The sequence below is a fragment of the Eptatretus burgeri genome, chromosome 12 (genome assembly GCF_056783735.1).
Source record: "Eptatretus burgeri isolate ZD-2024b chromosome 12, Ebu_testis_v1, whole genome shotgun sequence".
Classification (NCBI taxonomy): domain Eukaryota; kingdom Metazoa; phylum Chordata; class Myxini; order Myxiniformes; family Myxinidae; genus Eptatretus; species Eptatretus burgeri.
Window position 1 is genome coordinate 58954800 of NC_140972.1, and position 24810 is coordinate 58979609.

General features: G+C 43.8%; 1 protein-coding gene across 10 annotated transcripts in view; it reads left to right on the top strand.

Moving 5' to 3' along the window:
- LOC147015704 (histone-lysine N-methyltransferase NSD2-like) overlaps nt 1-24810 on the top strand; it is a 192725-nt gene that overhangs the window by 23038 nt on the left and 144877 nt on the right. For 4 of the 10 annotated variants that reach the window (XM_085848115.1, XM_085848123.1, XM_085848124.1 and 1 more), the window contains exons 1-6: nt 5937-6034; nt 14501-14779; nt 15699-16024; nt 17697-17805; nt 18098-18267; nt 18429-18634. In XM_085848115.1, the coding sequence (XP_085704241.1) occupies nt 14518-14779; nt 15699-16024; nt 17697-17805; nt 18098-18267; nt 18429-18634 (1073 nt within the window). In that variant the 5' untranslated portion in view covers nt 5937-6034; nt 14501-14517. Of the gene's footprint in view, nt 1-5936; nt 6035-12160; nt 12471-13335; nt 13582-14500; nt 14780-15698; nt 16025-17696; nt 17806-18097; nt 18268-18428; nt 18635-24810 lie in introns of those variants that run through there. The other 6 variants (XM_085848117.1, XM_085848116.1, XM_085848122.1 and 3 more) reach the window with 4 other exon arrangements.

Consider the following 24810-nt stretch of genomic DNA (forward strand, 5'->3'; position numbering starts at 1 on the left):
AAAAGCCAGGGAGTCTGGAACACTGACGCAAACCATTACCTTGACGTGTTTCGACTTATGAGTAACGTGTGTCAACGATCGCCTAACGTGCCTACAACTTATGCCAGCGTATGCGGAACATGTGTCATATGCCGAGTACGTCGAGAAATTTTCAACATGCTGAAAATTTCTTGACATATGCCAGCGTACTAAGACGTATGCCAACGTACTACAGCGTATATCAGCGTGCTTTTAATTTGTACAAAACTTACCCATAACATATTCGACGTATGCCAGCTTGGTTCGGCAAATTTTTCATACGTCGGTATACGCTGGCTAAAACGTCAAGGTGTGACAACGGCTTCACACTTCGATGTCTAGTGTGGTTATGATTTGAATCGTCGAGCTGCAGCCTATGAATAGCCTACGCCACGTGATCGTCGGCAATACCCTGCCGCGCGCTATGCATAAGTTAGACTATCGTTGGGCATAGGTTGTGAACGCCGACAACACGCTCAGCATTCGTTGGTATAAGTTATCTATATGTGATTGAAACGTTCTGTGTACGTTACTAATACGTTATGAATACGTCCAAAACGTTATTATATGCCCAAAACTTTAAAAGCAACATCAATAGTTCAGTGTACACCAGCGTTTTACATACATTTTGAGACCTTGCCATACGCTGGCTAAAACGTCAAGGTGTGACAGGGCCCTAAGGCGTGGTGATTTACTTGAGTTTCCATTACGCGGGAACGGACAACATCTGACGACTTAGACGAAGGACGACTCGGAGATGACGACTTTCAGATTTTATTCAAAGGGATTTAACATTAGATAAATTCGGGACTTTTTGACGCTGCCAACTTAGGCGAAGTGATGAGTTACACGCTGCCGACTTGCGCGTAGTCTACTGTATATATACATACATATATCTATATATATATATATATATATATATATATATATATATATGTTATTATATATATATATATATATATATATATATATATATATATATATATATAGTTGCGGATTCGCGCCCGCCGGCGTGCTGACGGCCACGTAACTCGAATCGCGGCACGTCGCCCACCGGACGGACAATCCAGTCGTGACCCTCTCGGACTAACGCCGGGAACCAATCACGGGTGGACCTTTCGGTCTCACCGCGATCGAGCCAATCAGCCCCCGCGTGGGATAGGGTTGCTCGCCAAATTCGACCTACCTAAGTACCCACGCGGAGGGTAGACCGGGCGATCGCACCTCGCCGCAGGTCGACTTCGGACACGGGCCACTTAAGCGACCCGTTCCGTACTATCAGAATAACCGAGCGGTGTTATCGTCGACCTCGACGGTTCGATTAATTATCGGGCGTATTCAGCCCACTACCAACCCTTTACGTGAAGCAAGATGAGGATTCAATGGGAGAAATGACGAAGCGAAGCGGGAAACAGTTCAACACAAAGCACATTTATTCGCGGCACACGGGAAGCACACATTCAATTCCACCAAAAGCACACAGAAAAGACACAATTCAATTTACACAAAAAGCAAATATAAAAGCGAAAACACAATGCAGAGCTAATACCGACTACCGAGCACACGGCAACACTTATACAATTCTACTTCACAGACGGCGCCGACAACACATACCCAAAACCAAGGAAAAGAAATACCCTCAAGGATGAGGCGGGCCTGAGGCCGAGACCGGGTCGCGCCTACCCGTCTGGTGATGAGACGAGGAGCGGCGATGGCGCCTCAACTCCGCGGGCCTCGCGGACGGTGTCTGGTAGCGGGTGGGAAAGGGGCCCCCTTGGTCGCACTATCTCAGCGCGGGGGGAAACAGGAGGGGGTTGCTGATGCTCGGGGTATAGAGGATCTTTATTATCCCGCGACGAGCGTCTCCACCTCGGCCAGGTCGCGCTGTCGGCCTCCCTGGGGTGCAGCTTCCTGCACGACGCGAGCACCCCCTCGTCTGGTGTCGCCGCCTTTCCACAGCTCCGTCCCCTCCGTTCCGACTCCAACGCACACGACGAGCAGCTCCACCGCCCGCGAAGTCTTGACTCTCTGTTTCCGACTCTCCTACTCTCCTACTCTCCGCCTCTGGACTCTCCTACTCTCCGCCTCTGGACTCTCCTACTCTCCGCCTCTCGACTCCCTCCCTTCGACCTTTCACCTCGCTCCCCATTGGCCCGAGAAAAAGTGGGCGTCAAGGCTTTTTGATCCATAAATTTGCATATATCGATCGCCCTGGGGGCGGGGCCAATTCGCCCCTCGCTCACCGATTGGACGGCAAAAAGTGGGCGTGTGTCGTTTTTGATCCGTTTTTGAAGCACAAAATCCGTGATTTTGTACACGCTGTTCGGCGCGCGCCCTGCACGAGTCCAACACCGGTACCCACAGCGGGGCAAGAACGGTGGCGATGCGACGGTTGCGAGGTGTGACGGGAAGGTCGTGGCGGTTGTGGTGAAGCGGCGTTGTGGTTGGTGGTTGATGTTGTGGTTGTGGTGGTAATCATGGCGGTTGGTCCAAAATAAAGATAGCAAAAGAAAAACGGCTATCCTGAAGAGTCGCAGCATGCATAAATGACATGTATTCCCACTAGACAACGGGTTTGGGCCTAACTACACATGTACTTACCGAGATACCTCACCTAAGGGACCTGAATGGTGGTTTGCGAATTTGGTAACCACAACAATATATATATATATATACTGTATATGACCCGGGCGTAGTGGCGTGCGCCTGTAATCCGGCAACTCGGAGGCTTGGGTTGGAGGATCGCTGGAGGACGGGAGCCCTGCACTGGGCCGTGCGATGAGAGGGTGTAGGGCATCCCAGAATCATGGTGAAACCCAATTCTTATCCCTGTGTCGTAAGAGGCGACCAGGGTTGTGTCAGGAAGGGCATCCGGCGTAAAACCTGTGCCAAGTCAGTATACGGATCATAACGGATGATTCGCTGTGGCGACCCCTTATGGGAGCAGCCGAAAGACGAACAACAACATATATATATATATATATATATATATATATATATATATATATATATATATATATATATATATATATATATACATAAGTGTGGGAGAGAGAAGGATATGAGTGGAGAGGAGAGTGGATAGGGGGAATTACAGCAGATGTGATGCCCAGTTTAATGTCAATACAAGAGATGGCCCACACATGAATGAATCACCCTGCCAGTGAAACAACGGGATGACAATTTCTAGCTGTGTCGGGATTTAAACCCAGGTTCGAAAGTTTAGAGCGAGCGTGCGTACCTCTCGGTTACCCTGCCGTGATGTGGCGATTCATTGCTTTCTCATAACTAAAAACATTTTTTACTCGTAATGATATGATTTATTTTGCCTTACTAACTCCGGTATCAAACTGCCGTATCGTCATCAAAGCTAGAAGAGTGCGCCAAGTGGCTTTAACCAAGTATTCCAACTAAACGGTTGAAGAAACTTTTAAAAACGAAACGTTTAATTTTTAATTTTCAGTTATCTGTGCCGAATTGACGGGTTGTGTAATGAAAGAAGATCGTTCAAAAAGCACAAGTATGGTGTAAAATAAAATTGCACATTTTCAGCGAGCTATACACCATCCAACACACTGCATGACAAAGCAGGGCCAACACAGGCGATTGGCTCCTGAACTTAGTTCAAGTCGATCGATATACAGTATTCAGTGATAGTGCGAATATTGTAGAACGCTTGCCAAGTGACTTAAGCACTCCAGGAAGCACTCCAATGAAACAGTTAATCAGGAATGGCGGGCTTGGCAAGCGATTAACGATCGCCGTTCCGTCATATTTTACACCTTCCGGAAACGCCCGGAATGTGAAACTATGTCCAAATTAGACAAATGAACACTTTTGTTAGCAGTTGGAACTGCTGTTTCGTTCATTTCTGGAGTTTAAATTTTGTAATTCGGCTTAGTTTAAGAGATTCTATAGGGTGTGGCATTTGTGGAAATGAAATAAAGCCACAAACGCTAGCATCTCCGCGCATTTATAAGCATTGCAGTGTATCCTGCGATTCGTAGATATGATAATCAGGCATTCGATGATGAGTAAGGAAAGTGGAAAGAAAACTTTGTCGTTAAGAAACCATTGCGGCCTCATCAAACTCGAGGCATTGTTGAGCAGGCCGAACAAAATGGCGGCTTTGCACCTGCCAACTGACAGAGGGCTGACCAAGATGGCACGTCGCCATCTTGGTAAGGCTTATTTTGGTTTTTCGTGATGAACTCCTAAATTATCTTCAAAAGGGGTGTTTAAATTAACCAAAACACCCAATTTTCATTCATGCACCACCTTGGAGTTCCCTTGCAGTATGCATGCAAAGTTTGGGACTGATAGGTTTCATGGTTTTGGAGCTATGGAGGATGCGGATGGATGGACACACTGACATTTATTAGTGTAGATTAGCATTAATCCCTAAATTCAAGGTCACGTTGTGCTGCACTGGGGAAAACAACTCAAAATTTGCTGACAATGTTCGGCTTTTATATCAAATTTACGATGACGGACTGTACATGCACAACTACACCGAGGTGTGTTCCAATACCAAGCTGCTTGTAGAGCGCTCGCCAAGGAGTTTAATCACTCGAGCAAGCACTCCAACGAAACTGGTGATTCGGAACAGCTGACTTGGCAAGCGATAGCAAGCTGCTTGGTAACTGAACACAATCCAAGTATTTTCTCTGCCATTATATCTTTTGTAAAATTTGTACAACTGACTTGAATCAACACGTCAGCACACCAACCCTAATTGTTCAATTTTAAACATGACGTCACAGTTGGGATTCTAGTCAAGAAACTTCATTTGCCGAAGAATCCTTGTAAACATCCCCTGAACAATCCTCATGGGACGGGACTTGATGAGGGTCTCTTGAGAAATGCATAGATTTGTACAACAGAACGCACAATTAGTTAATTGTGTGAAAATGTTTTTAAATTTTATTTTTTAGATCCTCGTGGAGGATCTCTCAGTCTTGCTCACGTTGTTGTTCTGCTTCTTCTTGTGGACTTTTTTGTTTCACAGCCTACAGTTTTCATCGAAATTTCCTGAAACTCGGCATATATATGTAAAAATACCATGTGCAGACAGTAACCATCTCCGATTTTGAAAATTCCTCCGAGAAAAAAAGTTATGACGTCAAAATATCTCCGCTAATGGAAATCGCCGAAAAAATTATCTCTGAAACTAGGCAAGTTTTTTGAATTCTGTTTGCGGGAATCGAACAGGGCATTGTCAGAGATGAATTACCGCACATATGATACATCACTATGACGTCATATCAATTTTTATGACCATTCCTTTTTTTTATATATTTTTTGTTTCACAACCCAGAGTTTTCATCGGATCTTCGTGAAACTTGCCATGTATATGCAGAAAGCCCACGTGCAGGCAGTAACCATCTCCAATTTTGGAAATTCTTCCTAGAAAAAAAGTTGACGTCATTATATCGCCGCTAATGGAAATCGTCGATACCATTATCTCCGAAAAAAGGCAAGCTGCTTGAATTTTGTTTGCGGGAATCAAGCCGGGCATTAGCACAGATAATTTCTCGCAAACCTGATACATCACAATGACGTCATATTCGTTTTTATGACGTCATCATTAAGAGGACGAGGATCTCAGCTCATTCGAGCTTGTTACTCCTGTGTTTTCCTAAGAATAATCAAATAATGATAAGTCAGCATTGCTAATTATGCAATTAAGGTCTCAATGCAACTTTCGTTTTTTTCTCTTTTCTTCACCCAAGGAGCATCATTGGTGATCGAAATTCTGCGCATTTTTATTTTTTCACAATTAAATGGCTACAAACGGTTAAAAGTTTAAACCATAGTCATAAAACGTCTCGTCGAGAGGTGAAAGAATTCGCTTTTCAAAAACCACGTGACAATAATAGCCAATGGGCACGCTTTGGTAAATCAATGAGCCAATGGGTACTTTCCTCTTCTGACGTCCAATGGCAAAGCGTCGCGCTCTCCTTTTGGCGCGGGCCGGGTGGAACCCTCGAATGGCGGACGTCTCTGAGGAGAGCAGGTAGTGACTGGATTAACAACGTGTTTGTTTCGCTCGGATATCGTTCGAATCGGGGTGTGAAAACGTTGCAGCAGCTGGAATTGGAGAGCCATGTTGCGGCAGCTGCGCGTGTGCTCCTTGTGGCGTTAATTTAACTTTCCAAGTCTGTCGCTCTCTGTCTTCGCCACTCGATTCGGCCTCCCCTCGTCATTTTTTTTTTGTTTCTTCTTTGCCATCAACCCCTCCCCCCTCCCACCCCCCTTTCCCCGTGTCCCTCACTTCGCCCACTTCACCCCTTTCCTCATCAATCCTCGAGGGTTGAGTGTAACTCCCATCGATTTGTGCCGTTTGTCCGATGGAGTGTCGTTGCTGTCATTTGTCACAATTTGTGCAACTTGGAATTATTTTTAATTGTTGGTACTTCATGTCATGTCGTGTCAGACAAATCCCTTGTACACGGATCTCGTCGATGTACTTGTATCTGTGTGGTATCTCACGTCCAGGCATCGTTACATTGTTTCTCCCTGCCGGTGTGTATTAACAAATAAATGGATTACAAATAAATGTAACACATTTGTAACACATTTGTAATAAATGTAACAAATTTACAAATAAATTTGTAAATGTTTACAAATAAATGGATGGGAATGTTGCGTTTACCCCTCTTGATGACATTATTTGTAATCGTGTTTGAAGCTCCAAGAGTACATTGAACACTTCAGGCGAGTGAGGGACACGGGGACAGGAGGATGTATCAGAGACGTCTACAACTTGAGACCAAGGAGGAAAACCCCCCAAAGCAATCACAGGCTATCATTTAACTTATTTAATTAATTCGTTGATCTGGTGAATTGGATTCCAAATTCCTCCTCCTCCTCCTCCTCCTCCTCCTCCTCCTCCTCCTCCTCCTCCTCCTCCTCCTCCTCCCACCTTCCACCACCCCCAATTGTACAAGAGAACTTTTTTTTAAACGTTTTTATGTAAGAATTGGCGCCGACTCTCTTGAACAGGAAGCCGTGGGCTCGTGGATTCTTCTGAAACGGATATCGTGCAGCTCTCTCTTGAGCATTTCAAATTTGATAATTTCAAAATTGATTGATAATAATAACATCTCTGCTCTTGTTTGATAACCTTTGCTTTGTTTCAGCTGGTATCATAGACCTTAACTCAACATGCAAACTTGTAGCAAAACCCAGCTGAACATGCAAACTTGTAGCAAATCCCAGCTGAACATGCAAACCTGTAGCAAATCCCAGCTGAACATGCAAACTTATAGCAAAACCCAGCTGAACATGCAAACTTGTAGCAAATCCCAGCTTAACGTGCAAACTTGTAGCAAATCCCAGCTGAACGTGCAAACTTGTAGCAAAACCCAGCTGAACATGCAAACTTGAAGCAAATCCCAGCTTAACATGCAAACCTGTAGCAAATCCCAGCTGAACATGCAAACTTGTAGCAAATCCCAGCTTAACATCCAAACTTGTAGCAAATCCCAGCTGAACATACAAACTTTTAGCAAATCCCAGCTTAACATACAAACTTTTAGCAAATCCCAGCTTAACATGCAAACTTGTAACAAATCCCAGCTTAACATGCAAACCTAAAGCAAATCCCAGCTTAACATGCAAACTTGTAGCAAATCCCAGCTGAACATGCAAACCTGTAGCAAATCCCAGCTTAACATGCAAACTTGTAGCAAAACCCAGCTGAACATGCAAACTTGTAGCAAATCCCAGCTGAACATGCAAACTTGTAGCAAAACCCAGCTGAACATACAAACTTGTAGCAAATCCCAGCTGAACATGCAAACTTGTAGCAAAACCCAGCTGAACATACAAACTTGTAGTAAATTCCAGCTGAACATGCAAACTTGTAGCAAAACCCAGCTGAACATGCAAACTTGTAGCAAATCCCAGCTGAACATGCAAACTTGTAGCAAAACCCAGCTGAACATGCAAACTTGAAGCAAATCCCAGCTTAACATGCAAACCTGTAGCAAATCCCAGCTGAACATGCAAACTTTTAGCAAATCCCAGCTTAACATACAAACATTTAGCAAATCCCAGCTTAAAATGCAAACTTGTAACAAATCCCAGCTTAACATGCAAACCTAAAGCAAATCCCAGCTTAACATGCAAACCTGTAGCAAATCCCAGCTGAACATGCAAACTTATAGCAAAACCCAGCTGAACATGCAAACTTGTAGCAAATCCCAGCTTAACGTGCAAACTTGTAGCAAATCCCAGCTGAACGTGCAAACTTGTAGCAAAACCCAGCTGAACATGCAAACTTGAAGCAAATCCCAGCTTAACATGCAAACCTGTAGCAAATCCCAGCTGAACATGCAAACTTGTAGCAAATCCCAGCTTAACATCCAAACTTGTAGCAAATCCCAGCTGAACATACAAACTTTTAGCAAATCCCAGCTTAACATACAAACTTTTAGCAAATCCCAGCTTAACATGCAAACTTGTAACAAATCCCAGCTTAACATGCAAACCTAAAGCAAATCCCAGCTTAACATGCAAACTTGTAGCAAATCCCAGCTGAACATGCAAACCTGTAGCAAATCCCAGCTTAACATGCAAACTTGTAGCAAAACCCAGCTGAACATGCAAACTTGTAGCAAATCCCAGCTGAACATGCAAACTTGTAGCAAAACCCAGCTGAACATACAAACTTGTAGTAAATCCCAGCTGAACATGCAAACTTGTAGCAAAACCCAGCTGAACATGCAAACTTGTAGCAAATCCCAGCTGAACATGCAAACTTGTAGCAAAACCCAGCTGAACATGCAAACTTGAAGCAAATCCCAGCTTAACATGCAAACCTGTAGCAAATCCCAGCTGAACATGCAAACTTTTAGCAAATCCCAGCTTAACATACAAACATTTAGCAAATCCCAGCTTAAAATGCAAACTTGTAACAAATCCCAGCTTAACATGCAAACCTAAAGCAAATCCCAGCTTAACATGCAAACTTGTAGCAAATCCCAGCTGAACATGCAAACTTGTAGCAAAACCCAGCTGAACATGCAAACTTGTAGCAAAACCCAGCTGAACATGCAAACTTGCAGCAAATCCCAGCTGAACATGCAAACTTGTAGCAAAACCCAGCTGAACATGCAAACTTGAAGCAAATCCCAGCTTAACATGCAAACCTGTAGCAAATCCCAGCTGAACATGCAAACTTGTAGCAAATCCCAGCTTAACATGCAAACTTGCAGCAAATCCCAGCTGAACATACAAACTTTTAGCAAATCCCAGCTTAACATACAAACTTTTAGCAAATCCCAGCTTAACATGCAAACTTGTAACAAATCCCAGCTTAACATGCAAACCTAAAGCAAATCCCAGCTTAACATGCAAACTTGTAGCAAATCCCAGCTGAACATGCAAACTTGTAGCAAATCCCAGCTGAACATGCAAACTTGTAGCAAAACCCAGCTTAACATGCAAACCTAAAGCAAATCCCAGCTTAACATGCAAACTTGTAGCAAATCCCAGCTGAACATACAAACTTGTAGTAAATCCCAGCTGAACATGCAAACTTGTAGCAAAACCCAGCTGAACATGCAAACTTGTAGCAAATCCCAGCTGAACATGCAAACTTGTAGCAAATCCCAGCTGAACATGCAAACTTGTAGCAAAACCCAGCTGAACATGCAAACTTGAAGCAAATCCCAGCTGAACATGCAAACCTGTAGCAAATCCCAGCTGAACATGCAAACTTGTAGCAAAACCCAGCTGAACATGCAAACTTGAAGCAAATCCCAGCTTAACATGCAAACCTGTAGCAAATCCCAGCTGAACATGCAAACTTGTAGCAAATCCCAGCTTAACATGCAAACTTACAGCAAATCCCAGCTTAACATACAAACTTTTAGCAAATCCCAGCTTAACATGCAAACTTGTAACAAATCCCAGCTTAACATGCAAACCTAAAGCAAATCCCAGCTTAACATGCAAACTTGTAGCAAATCCCAGCTGAACATGCAAACTTGTAGCAAATCCCAGCTGAACATGCAAACTTGTAGCAAAACCCAGCTTAACATGCAAACCTAAAGCAAATCCCAGCTTAACATGCAAACTTGTAGCAAATCCCAGCTGAACATACAAACTTGTAGTAAATCCCAGCTGAACATGCAAACTTGTAGTAAATCCCAGCTGAACATGCAAACTTGTAGCAAATCCCAGCTGAACATGCAAACTTGTAGCAAATCCCAGCTGAACATGCAAACTTGTAGCAAATCCCAGCTGAACATGCAAACTTGTAGCAAAACCCAGCTGAACATGCAAACGAAGCAAATCCCAGCTTAACATGCAAACCTGTAGCAAATCCCAGCTGAACATACAAACTTTTAGCAAATCCCAGCTTGACATGCAAACTTGTAGCAAATCCCAGCTGAACATGCAAACTTGAAGCAAATCCCAGCTGAACATGCAAACTTGTAGCAAATCCCAGCTGAACATGCAAACTTGTAGCAAATCCCAGCTGAACATGCGAACTTGCAGCAAAACCCAGCTGAACATGCAAACTTGTAGCAAATCCCAGCTTAACATGCAAACCTGAAGCAAATCCCAGCTTAACATGCAAACTTGCAGCAAATCCCAGCTTAACATGCAAACTTGTAGCAAATCTCAGCTGAACATACAAACTTGCAGCAAATCCCAGCTGAACATACAAACTTGTTGCAAAACCCAGCTGAACATGCAAACTTGTAGCAAATCCCAGCTGAACATGAAAACTTGTAGCAAAACCCAGCTGAACATGCGAACTTGAAGCAAATCCCAGCTGAAGTTGCAAACTTGTAGCAAATCCCAGCTGAACATGCAAAGTTGTAGCAAAACCCAGCTTAGCATGCAAACTTGTAGCAAAACCTAGCTGAACATGCAAACTTGTAGGAAAACCCAGCTGAACATGCAAACTTGTAGCAAAACCCAGCTTAACATGCAAACTTGTAGCAAAACCCAGCTTAACATGCAAACTTGTAGCAAAACCCAGCTTAACATGCAAACTTGTAGCAAAACCCAGCTGAACATGCAAACTTGTAGCAAAACCCAGCTGAACATGCAAACTTGTAGCAAAACCCAGCTTAACATGCAAACTTGTAGCAATACCCACCTTAACATACAAACTTGTAGCAAAACCCAGCTGAACATGCAAACTTGTAGCAAAACCCAGCTTAACATGCAAACTTGTAGCAATACCCACCTTAACATACAAACTTGTAGCAAAACCCAGCTGAACATGCAAACTTGTAGCAAAGTCCAGCTTAACATGCAAACTTGTAGGAAAACCCAGCTGAACATGCGAACTTGAAGCAAAGCCCAGCTGAACATGCAAACTTGTAGCAAATCCCAGTTGAACATGCAAACCTGTAGCAAATCCCAGCTGAACATGCAAACTTGTAGCAAAACCCAGCTGAACATGTAAATTTGTAGCAAACCCACCTTAACATGGAAACATAAGTTGCTCAACCAAGTTTATATTAATTACTTGCAAAACTCAGCTCTGTAAGCTGGTGCCACTTATTCAATTGTTCCCCCCCTCCCCCACCCCCCCTCTTACTAATCGTGGCATAACTGCATTGCTTCCTTTAAATTGTTTCGTTTTGGTGTTTTTTTACTCCCTCTTAGAATCACCACCTCATCACGGGAGGTTAGAGTCCCAAATTTGACATCTTGAGATCCATGACCATGACCACCTTCGAGTTTACCTGAGGCGGGCACGTTTTTGCTCCGTCCGTTTGTGGCACTCACTCGTGGATGTCTTGGATGTTATAGAGGAATCTTTCCTTGACAAAAAAGGCATTGTATTGCTCAAGTGTTCATTGTCACTCTTTTGTGATGTGTACATTAGTTTTTCGTCCTTCTTGTGGTCTCGCCGGTACTTTCCTTGTGCACAGTGCTTTTTGACTCTGAGGTGGTTGTTTTTTTTCAAGGAAGACTTAACACACCCCCAAATATATGATTCCTTCCAGATTTGTGTGGTATGCTCGTGGTTACCTTTTTTATTGACTCTTTTCGTTTTTAAATGGTCAGGCGTGATCATTCTTCAGGATCTGTCATCGTTCCACATTTAACGGCTTGAGTGGCGGCCCTGTGGTGCCATGACGCCATTATATGATCTTGGCAGCAGCTTTGCATTTTCTGCAGATTTTTATTTTTATTTTTCAGTTCTTCGATTTGAGTGAGCTTCGGACGCGAATAACACTCACTCGGATAGCCTTTTTCTACCCCCCCTCCACATACTTGCGAACAATGTCATCTGGGCGAACCGTGCGGCCGTCCTTGCGACTGACATTCTCGAGGCTTGTCAGGCAGCTGAAATGGCGGCTGCACGGATGAGGCCTCTCCCTGTGGTTTTCAGCACCCAGCCTTTGTGCTGAGTAAGCAATTGTAATAGATGGCGTGCATCTCCGTGGTATACGAGCCGGGCTTTTCCCCGATGCAGGGTGATTACCATGACCAAGAAATCTCCGTTATTGTTTTTGTGCTCTTGCTCCGTTTTATTTATTTATTTATTTATCCCTCCCGCCCCCTTCCTTGCGGCATTGATTTCTCCTACTTCGAAGGGGGGAAATAATTAACTCCTTTACTTTTTTTGTCTGTCTTTCCTGCTGCTTCCAGCTTTTCGTGTGTGTGTGTGTGTGTGTCTTCATTTGCCTGTCTATCTGTATCTGTGTCTGTCTGTATGTCTCTTTTTGTCTATTTTTGTTTCTGTGTCTGTTCTTTATGTGAGTGTCTGTATTCCACCACTTGACTGTTTGTCCTAAAATATTTTTGGAATTTATTTGATGGTTTCGCTTGCTGTTTCTTGTAATGTTGCGTATTGATGAAAGTGTATCTGCATCTGCCTGTCTGTCTGTATGTGGGTGTCTGTATTTCACCACTTTACTGTCTGTCCTAAAAATCTTTTTGTGTCTGCATCTGCCTGTCTCCCTGTATCTACCACACACTGTGTGGTTTATTTGTAATTTGCTGTCCATGTTGCTTTCACTATTTTCGCTCGTGTGTTTTTTTTTTTTTTGTACCCCTTGGTGCAGATGACAGCCTCAGACTTTCTGACCTTGAATGCCTACTTTAAATAAATCTAAAAACCTAAATCATACAAGATTCTCAGTTGCTCATGGTGCTGGTGTTATTATTTTGGTTTATATTATCCAGAACAATGGTCGATAGTTCATCTGCCTAAGAGAGAGTATTTGATTACCATGTCGTTTATTAATTTTCAATTTCTACTTGTTTTTTGTATGTTGGGAGAGGGGGGTGGGTCTCTCGACTCTTTACCGTCGTTTGTCTCATGATCAAATTACTCGAGCACTTTGGGAATTTAAATATGGAAGGGGAGCAGAGAGTGCCATAAGGTAGGTATTTCATTAACAGTTCATAAAGCCTTTGCTTTTTTGGGGTGGGAAGGTCGTTGGCATTTGTGGGATGTTGGAGTAAAGAGAGTGGTTGAAGTTTGTATGGGAAGAGAGTGTGGTTAAAAAGGCCTTCATTGTTGAACTATACATGCATGGAATATACCCTGCTGTGGCTATGAACGAAGGACTCCCTTTGAAGGTAGGTTGGCTCTTCTGTCATCGTGGAGTTCAGAAGTTATTTTTGGCGATGTTTTTGCATTAAAATTAGCTACCCAATTGTAATTGGGTATCTAATTTAATTGTAATTTATTTTATTTAAATGCATTTAAAAAAAAAAATATATATATATATATATTTATCAATCTATCATATCAAGTCCAGCCTCGGTCGGCGACTCAATGGTCAGAGCGTCTGCTCCGAGTCTGGAAGGTCGGTGGTTCGAATCTCGGCCGAGTCACACCAAAGACTTTGAAAATGGTGTGTGCTGATTTCCTGCTTGATGTTCAGCATTTTAAAAGGATAGACCGATAGAGCATGGACAAACAAGCATAGGTTGGCAATAATATTGCAGGCTCTGATACGCCAAAAGGCCTCTTCCTGTGTTGAAGTTCCTTAAACATATTATTTATATGAGGCCCTTCTGTATTTGCATTGATGGAAATATTTCTCAACATCATAAATGAAGTATTGCATTGACTTGGCAAACCATTATTTAAATGGCTAGTTTTGCTTTGTGCCAATATTACTGTGTTTATCTCTTGGCCTAAAAGTGATTGGTGCATTGAAAAAGTTGGGTAATAAAGGGGTGAAAAAGTGATACTTAAGTGGGTTATTGCTTTGAATCTGTTTGCTTCTTGGCCTCCAACACAAAGCCAGAAACGATGCATTTTTATTGTGCAGTACTGTACTCATATTTTATTGATCTTGCTATTTGGAGCTTGCCCCCCCTCCATTTCCCCTCTAAAACTACCCACTCCTCCCAGCAAGTCAATCTCGTAGCATGAATCTTCTGCTGGAAATGAATGTACTTGAACTACAAGATTCTATCACATAACCTCTGGGTTCCTTTGATTGACATCAGTGGAAGGTAAACTATTCCCACCTCCCCTTCCCTGCAGATGTTAAACATTAGGCGATGGATCACAGCAGCGGATTGAGCTCGTGCGCCATGGGGAACGCGTCCTCGCGTGTGAGCGACGCTGTAACCCCAGGGCCAGATGGGTCCGACATGGTAGCTTCCGGTGCGAATAGCTGTCCTTTGGGCGGCAATGGTGGCGACGGCTTACGGCGTTGTAACGGTCATTTGCAGTCCACAGACGGGCCGCTTGCAATCCTGCAACAAGCTGTCGCCCAGATGTCAAATGGTGCTGGACTGCAGCCTGAAGGCCAAACTCCAGGTGAGTCCATGCCGTAGGGTGCGCATGTGCAAGTCCGGTGATAGTAGCTTGTTGGTGTGTCTCATGCAAGTCGTTTTGAGGCTTTCTCAAACATTGTGTGGTGTTCTGTTGTTGATGGTTGATTGCACAGCTTTTGTGAGCACCGATAGGTGTTTGCTTGAAATTGGCCGATAAACGGTGGTGTTTCTTTTTATCAATTGACATTCTAATAATGGATGCAAGTCTTTAATACCTTAATGGCATTTCATTTCCATTCTCCATTATTGTTCCTTGATCATTGGCACAGTACTATATAATAGATATATGGGTGGTATGTGATTTATTTAGTTTGAGTTGTAGCATGTGGCTATTACAAATACAGTAAAATACCTTTTTTTTGTTTTGCCAATGGAAAATAGTTTTGCGATGATGACTCTTTGCTAATGGCCACAGTGAGTACAGAGCACCTTGATACGCAGAAATATTGATAGCATGTTTAATTACGGCCTTGCTAAGCCAAAACTCCCATCTTGTAAATCGAGTCGTGTTATTTCAAACGGATGCCATTTTGCTGGCCCGTTAGGGAAAAACAAATGGTTGTACCTGAGCTTGGCAGCTTGTCTGTTATTAAGGTTTCAGCTTTGTTAATTCTCCACCTGTCGTGTATTTGGTGTCACGGCTTGTCTTTCTCAGGCATCAAATCCCTGTTGCCTCATGCCACGTGATCACTCGATGGCAGCAGCTGCTGAACAGCCTTTCTTCGTTATGTGTCCTTTGTTGTTATGGTGCAATTTGCACTGTGCTGCCAAACCAATGTTTTGTTGCCAAATCCTGCAGTTGAAGGCTTTCTTTTAATTTAAGTTGATCTTGTTCTTTCTATCCACTTGTTCATTAGTCACCACTTGCATTTCCTTTCCTCCATGCCCATTTTGTTTTGCAGCACCCTCCACAACACCCCCTTCAACACCAGGCCGTCTGCAAACGTGTCCAAACCAGTCTGGCTCTCCAGAAATAAAACTGCGCATCACAAAGACTTATCTTGATGGCAAGCCACTCTTTGAGTCGTCATTGTGCGGGGAGTCTACAGACGAGGCTGACGTTTCGCTCCCAATTCCAAATCAACAGCCAGAAGTGACCGTTGGCCATGCCAGCACGGAGGCTGCCCGCCCACCCACACCACCGGGGTCACAGGGAACGGTCACACCAGTAGAAGGACAGCTTGCTCCTGATGCTGTGGCTGAAAGGCCTTCTGTTCCATCTGATGTGGTACGAAAGCAGTTTAGACACTGTTCCCCATATGCTGGTATTCAACAGCCAAGTGACTGAAATGTTTGTGATGTGTTTTTGAATTACCGGTATATGACGGACATGTGCGTGCGATGATCAGTGTCTGTTGCCAGAGAAAACTCACCCATTCTTCCTGAAACCGTTCGCACCATTCATACGGGTTTTTCTGCATAAAATTTGTGCCATATTGTGCATCCATTCTTCGAAGACTGTCCCACGATTTGACATCTTCACTATGCAAACACCTGAGGACTTCTTGATGATCCATAACAGTGTACTCTCGTAGTGGGTTAGCCACATTTTTCAGCACAATTATGTCACAAGCGGGAAAGTTGGACATGAAGTGGTCAACAAATGACTCACTTGTCCCTGCAATATCACACATAATAACTTCTGTTGCACACATCTATCATTCTTCACAGTTCTTTATTTTTTTTTCACTTACCTTTGTATTTTTCGTAACTTAGCATTACTTCGGTCCCCATTTGAGCAGGAAAAAAGCCCGGTTTCTCCAAGGTCTGGGCTAGTTGAACTCGGACCTCACACCGCTCAAACATATGTAACCAATTCAAGCTTTGGACAAAAACTTCCCCCAAGGTAAAGCGATTCCTGGGTTGTCTTTTTTTTGTGCCAGGATAGCATTATTAGCAATTGATAACCGATTAGCCTTTGATTTTAATCATTCACTAATGCTTGTGCTTGTCTTACAATTATGTAAGCTTTTTGAAACAAACGGGGAGATAGATATTGTAATCGGATCTGTCTGCCTGTCCGTCATGCTATCACCTCCGAAACGATTGTGCAGAAATTCACCAAACTTGGTAGTTATGATCATCACATGGCAAGAATGTGCAAGAGCAGCATAATTTTTGGCCCTGTCCCCTGGGGTGCGGTCAAAAGGTCAAATACCCCCAAAAAATGCAATGAGGTGCACATTTTATAACATTTGAATGAAATGTAGATGCAATCAATATTAGGGGATACATGAAATATGGAAGCTTTTTTTTATTTTGGGGGGATTTGACCCCCGGTTCATGCCCCAGTGGGTGGCGACTATTCCTGGTGTTGGCTTAATGGTTCGGGTGGTGGGCTTGGGATCCTAGGATCCTGAGTTCAAATCCCACTTGGCTGTTTAATTAATACCAGGTGGGGTTGACTCTGCCTATCATCCTTCCGAGGTCGGCAAAATGAGTGCCAGCTTGCTGGTGTCCTGTGTGGAGTGGCGACCCATCCAGGATTGTGCCCATTAGCCAAGGAGACTGCTTAGGCAGCACCAACTCTCTGCACAGAGTATGGTCCCAATGGATGGATGCATAGCGACTTGGTGACATAGGGGTCAAAACGGGGAAAAAAAACTTGAACTCAAAATTTGATATTGGGTCATTCCTTGTGGAACGTATTGCTCTCTTTAAACGTTGCTGGAGCTGGGAACTGTTAGGGATTTGCAATGATACGTTCTTTGTGTTTGCTATTTTCAGAGTGAAAATTTTCATTGTGATTTAGTTCCCTCCTCCACCCCCCCCCCAACCTATTTGAATGTCATTTCCTTTGCACATTGCTATCATAGCAAAATATGCAGTTCTCAAGTTCATTCAACATGATTATGTTGGATTCTCCTACATTTGATCAGTGTTTCCTCTCACCCTGCCAGGAGCAGTATCATGTTGGTGACTTGGTTTGGGCCAAGATCAAAGGACATCCCTGGTGGCCTTGTATGGTCTCTCATGACCCCAAGCTTTGCATCCATTTCCAACTCAAAGGTTGCTTCTCACCTTGATCAAATTATGCGCTTGTTTGAAGAAAAGCCAGTGGTCTGCTTATTAAGTAACGGTTGGCAGCTCCCTCTTTGAGTGATTAGAACGTTTTGTATTGTCATGTTGCACAAATTGCCGTTGTATGCCTTTAAAAAAAAAAAAAAAAACCTGAGGAATTTTAACCATTCAAAAACAACTTTAAATGGTTCCCATGGCTTTTGTGGCAGTTGTTGCTGATTTTTCACTGTTAACTCTGCAGAAATATTTGTTCTCAGTCGGTCTTGTTCTCCATGTGCAGAAATGTCAAAAACAACGAGCCGACGTTATCACATGCAGTTCTTTGGGCCAGTGGCTGAGCGAGCCTGGTTGGTTGAGCGCAGCATTGTTGCATACAAGGGTCTGGAGCAGTATGATGAGCTGGTTGCACAACTTGCTCGGCATGCCTCGTCATCCACAGAACGAGCAAAAGTGAGACATTTTTAGTTGGTCTGTGGTCCTGTGGAGGGAGGGGGGGGAGTGTGTGGAAGGGTGAGTGGTGAGGTGATTTGAAGGGGTTTTAGGTGCATGTGAAATGGTTGGTATTTCCTCTTATTGAATGTCTTTTTTTTTTCTGCCTCATCTATACCCAGATTGTCAAGCCCATGCCTCCTCGTGTCAAAACGCAGTGGGATGTGGCAGTGGCGGAGGTGGAGGAGGCTGCCCTATTGGATCGTAAGGAACGTCTTGAAACCTTCACATTTTTCTACTTTGATCCCAAAGAGGAAAAGGCTAATCGTCAACACAAAAAGGCACAATCCTCGACCAAACGTGCAGCTGGAAAGATTGGACAGGCTGGGTGAGGGCAAACACTGCAGCAACACGATAGCATAAAACGTAAACTGCTGTTATTGCAACTCTGTATTGAGGATTGCATCAGGTGACTTGGAGCTGTTAAAAAGGCATTTGACTCACCCACCATGTGGCACGTTCTCACTCTCGTACCAAAATCTATCATGTATAAACTGCCAATAACCTTGTTATGATCTTTAAAAAAATTCTTATTGCCTGTTCTGTTTACTTTTCCATCACTTATCATCGCTCACTAAATTATTTGTGCTTGCAGAATTGGTCTTTAGTTTCTTCTGTGCATATAAAGGATGTTTTTTTCCATGAAAGGTCATAAACATTTTCTTTCCAGATCAAATAAAAAGAATAATGCTTCAAAAGATGATATTTTGTGGTGTATTGCAAATACATTTAAAAAAAAAATTCTTGTCATTTTATTTTATTTTGATGTGTATTCATCATCGAGTATATTTTAATTTACAGGGTGTTCCAAAAAGACCTGGACAACTTTGGTTGTTAATATATTTAGTACCACAAATTATACAGCGATACCCTTTGGTTTGTATGATACAGAAACTCATAAGGTTTTAAAGTTTTTTTTTTTATTATTATTTTAAGGTCTGTTGACCGTTCAATGTTGAAAAAAAAAAAATTGAAGACAACTCCACGGGAGAAAGCTCAGTGCGTCGAATGGTTCATCGAGACGAGATCCCTCATGCAAGTTCAACGTAATTCCTCCATCACGGACTATTATGAGAAAGTGTTACAATAGGTTTAAGGAGATTGGAAGTTGTCAGAAACAGAAAAGTACTGGTCGACCAAGCACAAGTGCAGTTAAATAGACGTTCAATGATTGTGTGAGTCATTTCAACAAAGTCCCAGAAAATAAATATGACATGCATCCAGATAACGGGGACTACCAACCACCACTGTACACAGGATTTTGCAGAAAAGACTGAAACTTTATGCCTCTAAGGTGCATTCTACAGGAACTCAAACCAAATGATGGACCCCAAACACAAGGCATTTGCCTTGGAAATGCTCATTCACATGAGAGGATGATGAAGATTACCTGAAAAAGGTCATGTTCACAGACAAAGCTTGCTTTCATGTATCGGGGCAGGTCAACTGGCACAATGTGAAGATATGGGGCTCAGAAAACCCCCACGTGGTCATTGAACTCATACGCGACAGTCCAAAGGTCAGTGTGTGGTGTGGCCTTCTCCATGACCACTTGGTGGGTCAATTTTTCTTTGCAGAGGATACAGTGACCTCAATAATTTACATGAACATGTTGGAAGGATTCACCTTCCCACAGATTGAAGACTTGCAACCCGATGCCATTTTTCAACAGGACGGCGCTCCCCACTCATTGGACCTTCGCTGTTCAAGCCATCCTGAATGAAAAATTTCCAGGTCGCTGGATTAGCTGATACAGACTAACCGCCTGGTCCCCACAATCACCAGACATACTGTAACTCCAGCCCCCCCTTCATTTTTTTTCTGTGGGGGTTTGTCATCGATGTTGTCTCCAACACCAAGCTGGCAAACCTGCAGGATCTTTTTGTCTTGGATCACAGTTGCATGCACGCTGGTGCATGCAAACATGCTGAGCCGAACATGGCAATAACTCTTGCACCACCTTGATGTCCTGTGTGCAAAAAACAGAGCTCACATTGAAGTGTGTTGTTGGTGTGCACAAAACTTTGAGTTCCTGTATCATATAAACCAAAGGGAATCGTATCATTTGTGGTTCGAAATATATTAACAATAAAAGTTGTCCAGGTATTTTTGGAACACCCTGTATATTCATCATCGAGTATATTTTAATATACATTCATCATCGAGTATATTTTAATATAGCCTGGTGTTGGCTTAGTGGTTAGGGTGGCGGCTTGGGATCCCAGGGTCCTGAGTTCAAGCCCCGTTGGCTGCTGAATTAACACCAGGGGGTTGACTCAGCCTGTCATCCATCTGAGGTCGGCGAAGTGAGTACCAGTGTACTGGTCCCGGTGTATGCCCCGGTTAGAATAGGTATACCATATCCCTGTGTGTCGTAAGAGGCGACCAGGGTTGGCGTCAGGAAGGGCATCCGGCCATAAAACATTGCCTCAAGAAAAAGCCTAACCCCTGCACAGCAGGGAAAAATGGCTGTAAAAACGGTCATTTTTTTTTTATCGAGTATATTTTAATGCACAGGTAGTGGACAAATAAATGGAAGCACCTGGGTAAATGTATGAAGCACCAAGTATATTGAAAGCAATGGTTTCCATACAGGTGTGGCCCTTGTGTTAGTAAAGCAAATAACATCCCAGCATGTTTATGGTCATATACAGTACCTTCAGAAAGTATTCACACCCCTTGACCTTTTCACATTTTGTTGTGTTACAGCCTGAATTTACCATGGATTAAATTAAAAAAAATTTTTGGCAACAATCCACAAAATACTCCAAAACGACAAAGTGAAAACATGTTTTTAGAAATTTTTACAAACTTATTGAAAATGAAGTACAGAAATATCTAATTACCTCCACCACTGAAGTTGAAGAAGGTTATGTTTTCACCCCTTTCTGTCTGTTTATTTGTTACTTGGTGAAAAATGTGAATTTTTTTTTTGCCAAGTACGTTGGTCTGTAGCGTTTGTCTGTTTGTTGTCACACGATTTTTGGCCACAGTTTTCAAGCAATCGTTTTAAAGTTTTTTTTTTTTTTTTTTTTGTGTGAAGGTGACCTGCCAAGGGCTGCAACGCTAAATTTTGGTGACGATCGAATCCAGATCCGGATATGAGAATTAAGTGATTCTTCACCATTGAGAGATAGGGTTAAAATTATATTCAACACAATATCTCCATAGGCTATGGATGAATTCACACGAAACTTGGTGGACAGGTTGGGAGTGCCACTAGGAAGAATTGATTCAATTTTGGTGAAGATCTGATACAATAATTGTTTAATTTTTAACTGATTCTTCACCATTGAGAGATGAGGCTAAAATGACATTGCATGATATCTCAAAAAGTTGATGACAGATTCGGATGAAACTTTGTGGGCAGGTTGGATGTGAGACAAAGACCAATTGTTTCAATTTTGGTGAAGATCTGAATCCGGATCTGGATTCGAGAATTTTTCAGGTGATTCTTCACCATTGAGAGATGGGGCCAAGAACTATGTATCGCATGTTATCTCTAAAAGTTGTGGACGACTTGTGACAAAATGAGGTGGAAGAGTTGGTGAGGTGACAAGAACAAGCCGATTCGATTTTGGTTAAGGTCCGGAATCGGATCCGACCGATCAGTATCATACAAAATGTAAACTATTCAGCCTGGTGGAGGTATGTTTTCTACGAAGTGCTATTCCGTTTCGCCAAGTTGTCGCTGTGAGTGATTTTCATTTGTCTTTGTTTGTTTGTTTGTGTACAAGATATCTCAAAAAGTTGTGGACGGATTGGGACGAAACTTGGTGGACACGTTTGAGTGTGTGGTAAGAACGGATTGATTCAATTTTGGTGAAGATCTGAATTCAAATCCAGATACGATGTTTATTGAATTTTTGAGTGATTCTTCACCATTGAGAGATAGGGCCAAAACAATATAGTGCATGATATTTCAAAAATGTATTGTGCTCGATATGTTCTCGTGGATCAGGCAGAGGCATACGTTCTACTGAGTGCCCTTCTGGTTTACTTAGTATTGGCTCAGGGGTCAGGTCAGGTCAGGTATGGGAGCATGTGCCAGAACAGTGCGTCGCTGTGTCCACTTTCCGCCGGTACTCCAGGGGCCTCCGTCTGGCCTTCCCCCAGGCAGATGCCAGGCCCATCCCCATCTCCCTGAGATGCTGGTCAACCTGCTGCAACCACGAGGCACGTGGTCGGCCCATCGGCCTCCTCCACTCACAAGACTCCCTCGCTGAGAGAATCTGGTGAGCAGGATCAGCGTCAGGAAAACGAGCCACATGTCCATACAGCCGCAACTGACGCTCATGGACCATACAGGTAACAAGTCTCATCCGAGTCTCTCTCAGCAACTGCTCGTTGGACACAAAATCTGACCAGCGATAGCCAAGGATTCTCCGAAGAGACCTGGTACCAAAGGAATTAAGTCTCCGTCTCAGATCCTTGGTCAGAGTCCAAGTCTCGCATCCATAGAGCAAGACTGGAAGCACCAAGGACCTGAAGACTTGGACTTTCGTCCTCCCGCACAGGTACTGGCAGCGCCACACCCCATGATCCAATGAATCCATGACTCCCCAGGCCCGACCCAGACTTCTATTGACCTCTGAGTCACAGCCAGCAGTGACATGAATATCACTGCCAAGGTAAGTGAATCTCTCCATGACTCAACATCCTCACCACAAACAGGCACAGACAGGACAGTGGCATCCAAGATGTCATTGAAAGCCTGGATCTTAGTTTTGACCCAGGAAACTCGTAATCCCAGCGGCTCCGACTCCTCATTCAGCACCTCGAGGGCCCCCAAAAGGATATCTAAAGTCTCCGCAAAGATGACTGCATCATCTGCGAAATCAAGGTCCGAGATCTTGACATTCCCAAATGATGCACTGCAGTTTGATCTTTCTGACATCCTCCCTAAAATCCAGTCCATACTAGTGCTGAAAAGTGTGGGGGCCAGTACACACCCCTGACGAACTCCAGTAACAACTGGAAATAAGTCAGAGATGGTACCACCACACTTCACAGCACTCTCAGTACCAGAGTAGAGTTCAGACATCAGATCGATCAGTTTTGGTGGCACCCCACAAAGACTAAGAATCCTCCAGAGAACCTCCCGATTCACTGAATCAAACGCTTTACAGAGATCAACATAGGCTGCAAGCAGCCCCTGCCGAAACTCTCGTCTGCGTTCGGTGAGGACACGAAGAGCAAGGATACGGTCAATCGTTGACCTCTTTGGTGTAAAGCCTGACTGCTCTGGATGCTGGTGCTCAAGCAGATGGTGACGAACCCTCTCAAGAATTATCCGAGCAAAGACTTTGCCCGGCACTGAGAGCAGCGTCACCCCTCGGTAGTTGTTGCAGTCTTGGCAATCACCCTTCCCTTTCTAGAGAGGGACAACAAGGCCCCTCTTCCAATCAGTTGGGATGATGCCTGTGTTCCAGGCAGAGCACAAAACTGCATGCAATGACACGAGTGCAGCATTTCTGCCAGCCTTGAGAAGTTCAGCATGGATGCCACAGATCACTGGAGCTTTACCCTGTTTCAACCGGTTCACCGCAGCCTATGTTTCCACAAGCGAAGGTGAACCACAATTGATTGGAGGGTCAGCAACAGAGATTGTAACACTATTGACGTCCAACTCGACAGCTGGTGGATCAGCCTGGTACAACCGCTCAAAGTAACCGGCCCAGCGGGCCTTCACTTCAGACTCCTCTGTTAAGAGCCTACCACTCTCCCCTCTAACTGCAGTACTCCGAGGGATGGGCTTGGATGTACGCAATGCGCGAATTCCCCTGTAAGTGGGACGAGAATCACCTACCACAGGTGATGCTCTACCCCCTCACAGATTCCTCGCGCATCGGCCTCCTTGTCCACCCTTAGTGCACGTACAGTTTTACGTCTCAGCTCCCTGAACAGCTCAGCTCTGCCATTCAGCCTGGCCCTGCGACTCTGGTCAATGGTATCCAGTGTCCCTTGAGAGACAAAATTCTTATTTTCCTTGCGGTGAATTCCAAGATATCCACCAGCAACATCAAGGACGGTGGTCTTGAAGGTAATCCATAACTCTTCAGGATCCCCCAAAGCATCCAGACCCCCCAAATCTCCACTCAGCCTGTTCGCAAACTCCTCAGCTACTCTCTCATCCTTGGGCTTTCCAACATCCAGCCTAGGCTGGGATGGTACCATTCTCCAGGATTTAAGGTGCAGCTTTAGAGTTGCTGCAACAAGACGGTGGTCAGTATTGAGGAACTGAGCACTCCGGTAGACCCTGCAGTTCTGGATCATCCTCCAGCGATCATCTGGCTCAGGGGGCTGAATACTTACGTGGAAGCCCCTTTGGAAGCAATTACAGCTTCGAGTTTTCTTGGATTTGTTTGGTTTGATGAGCATGACACTGATGATATCCATATGTCATGGCCTTCTCAGTCATCAGATCTGAACCCAATTGAGCACTTATGGGATATTTTGGAACAGTGCCTCAGCGTTTTCCACCTCCATCAAACAGGTGTTAGT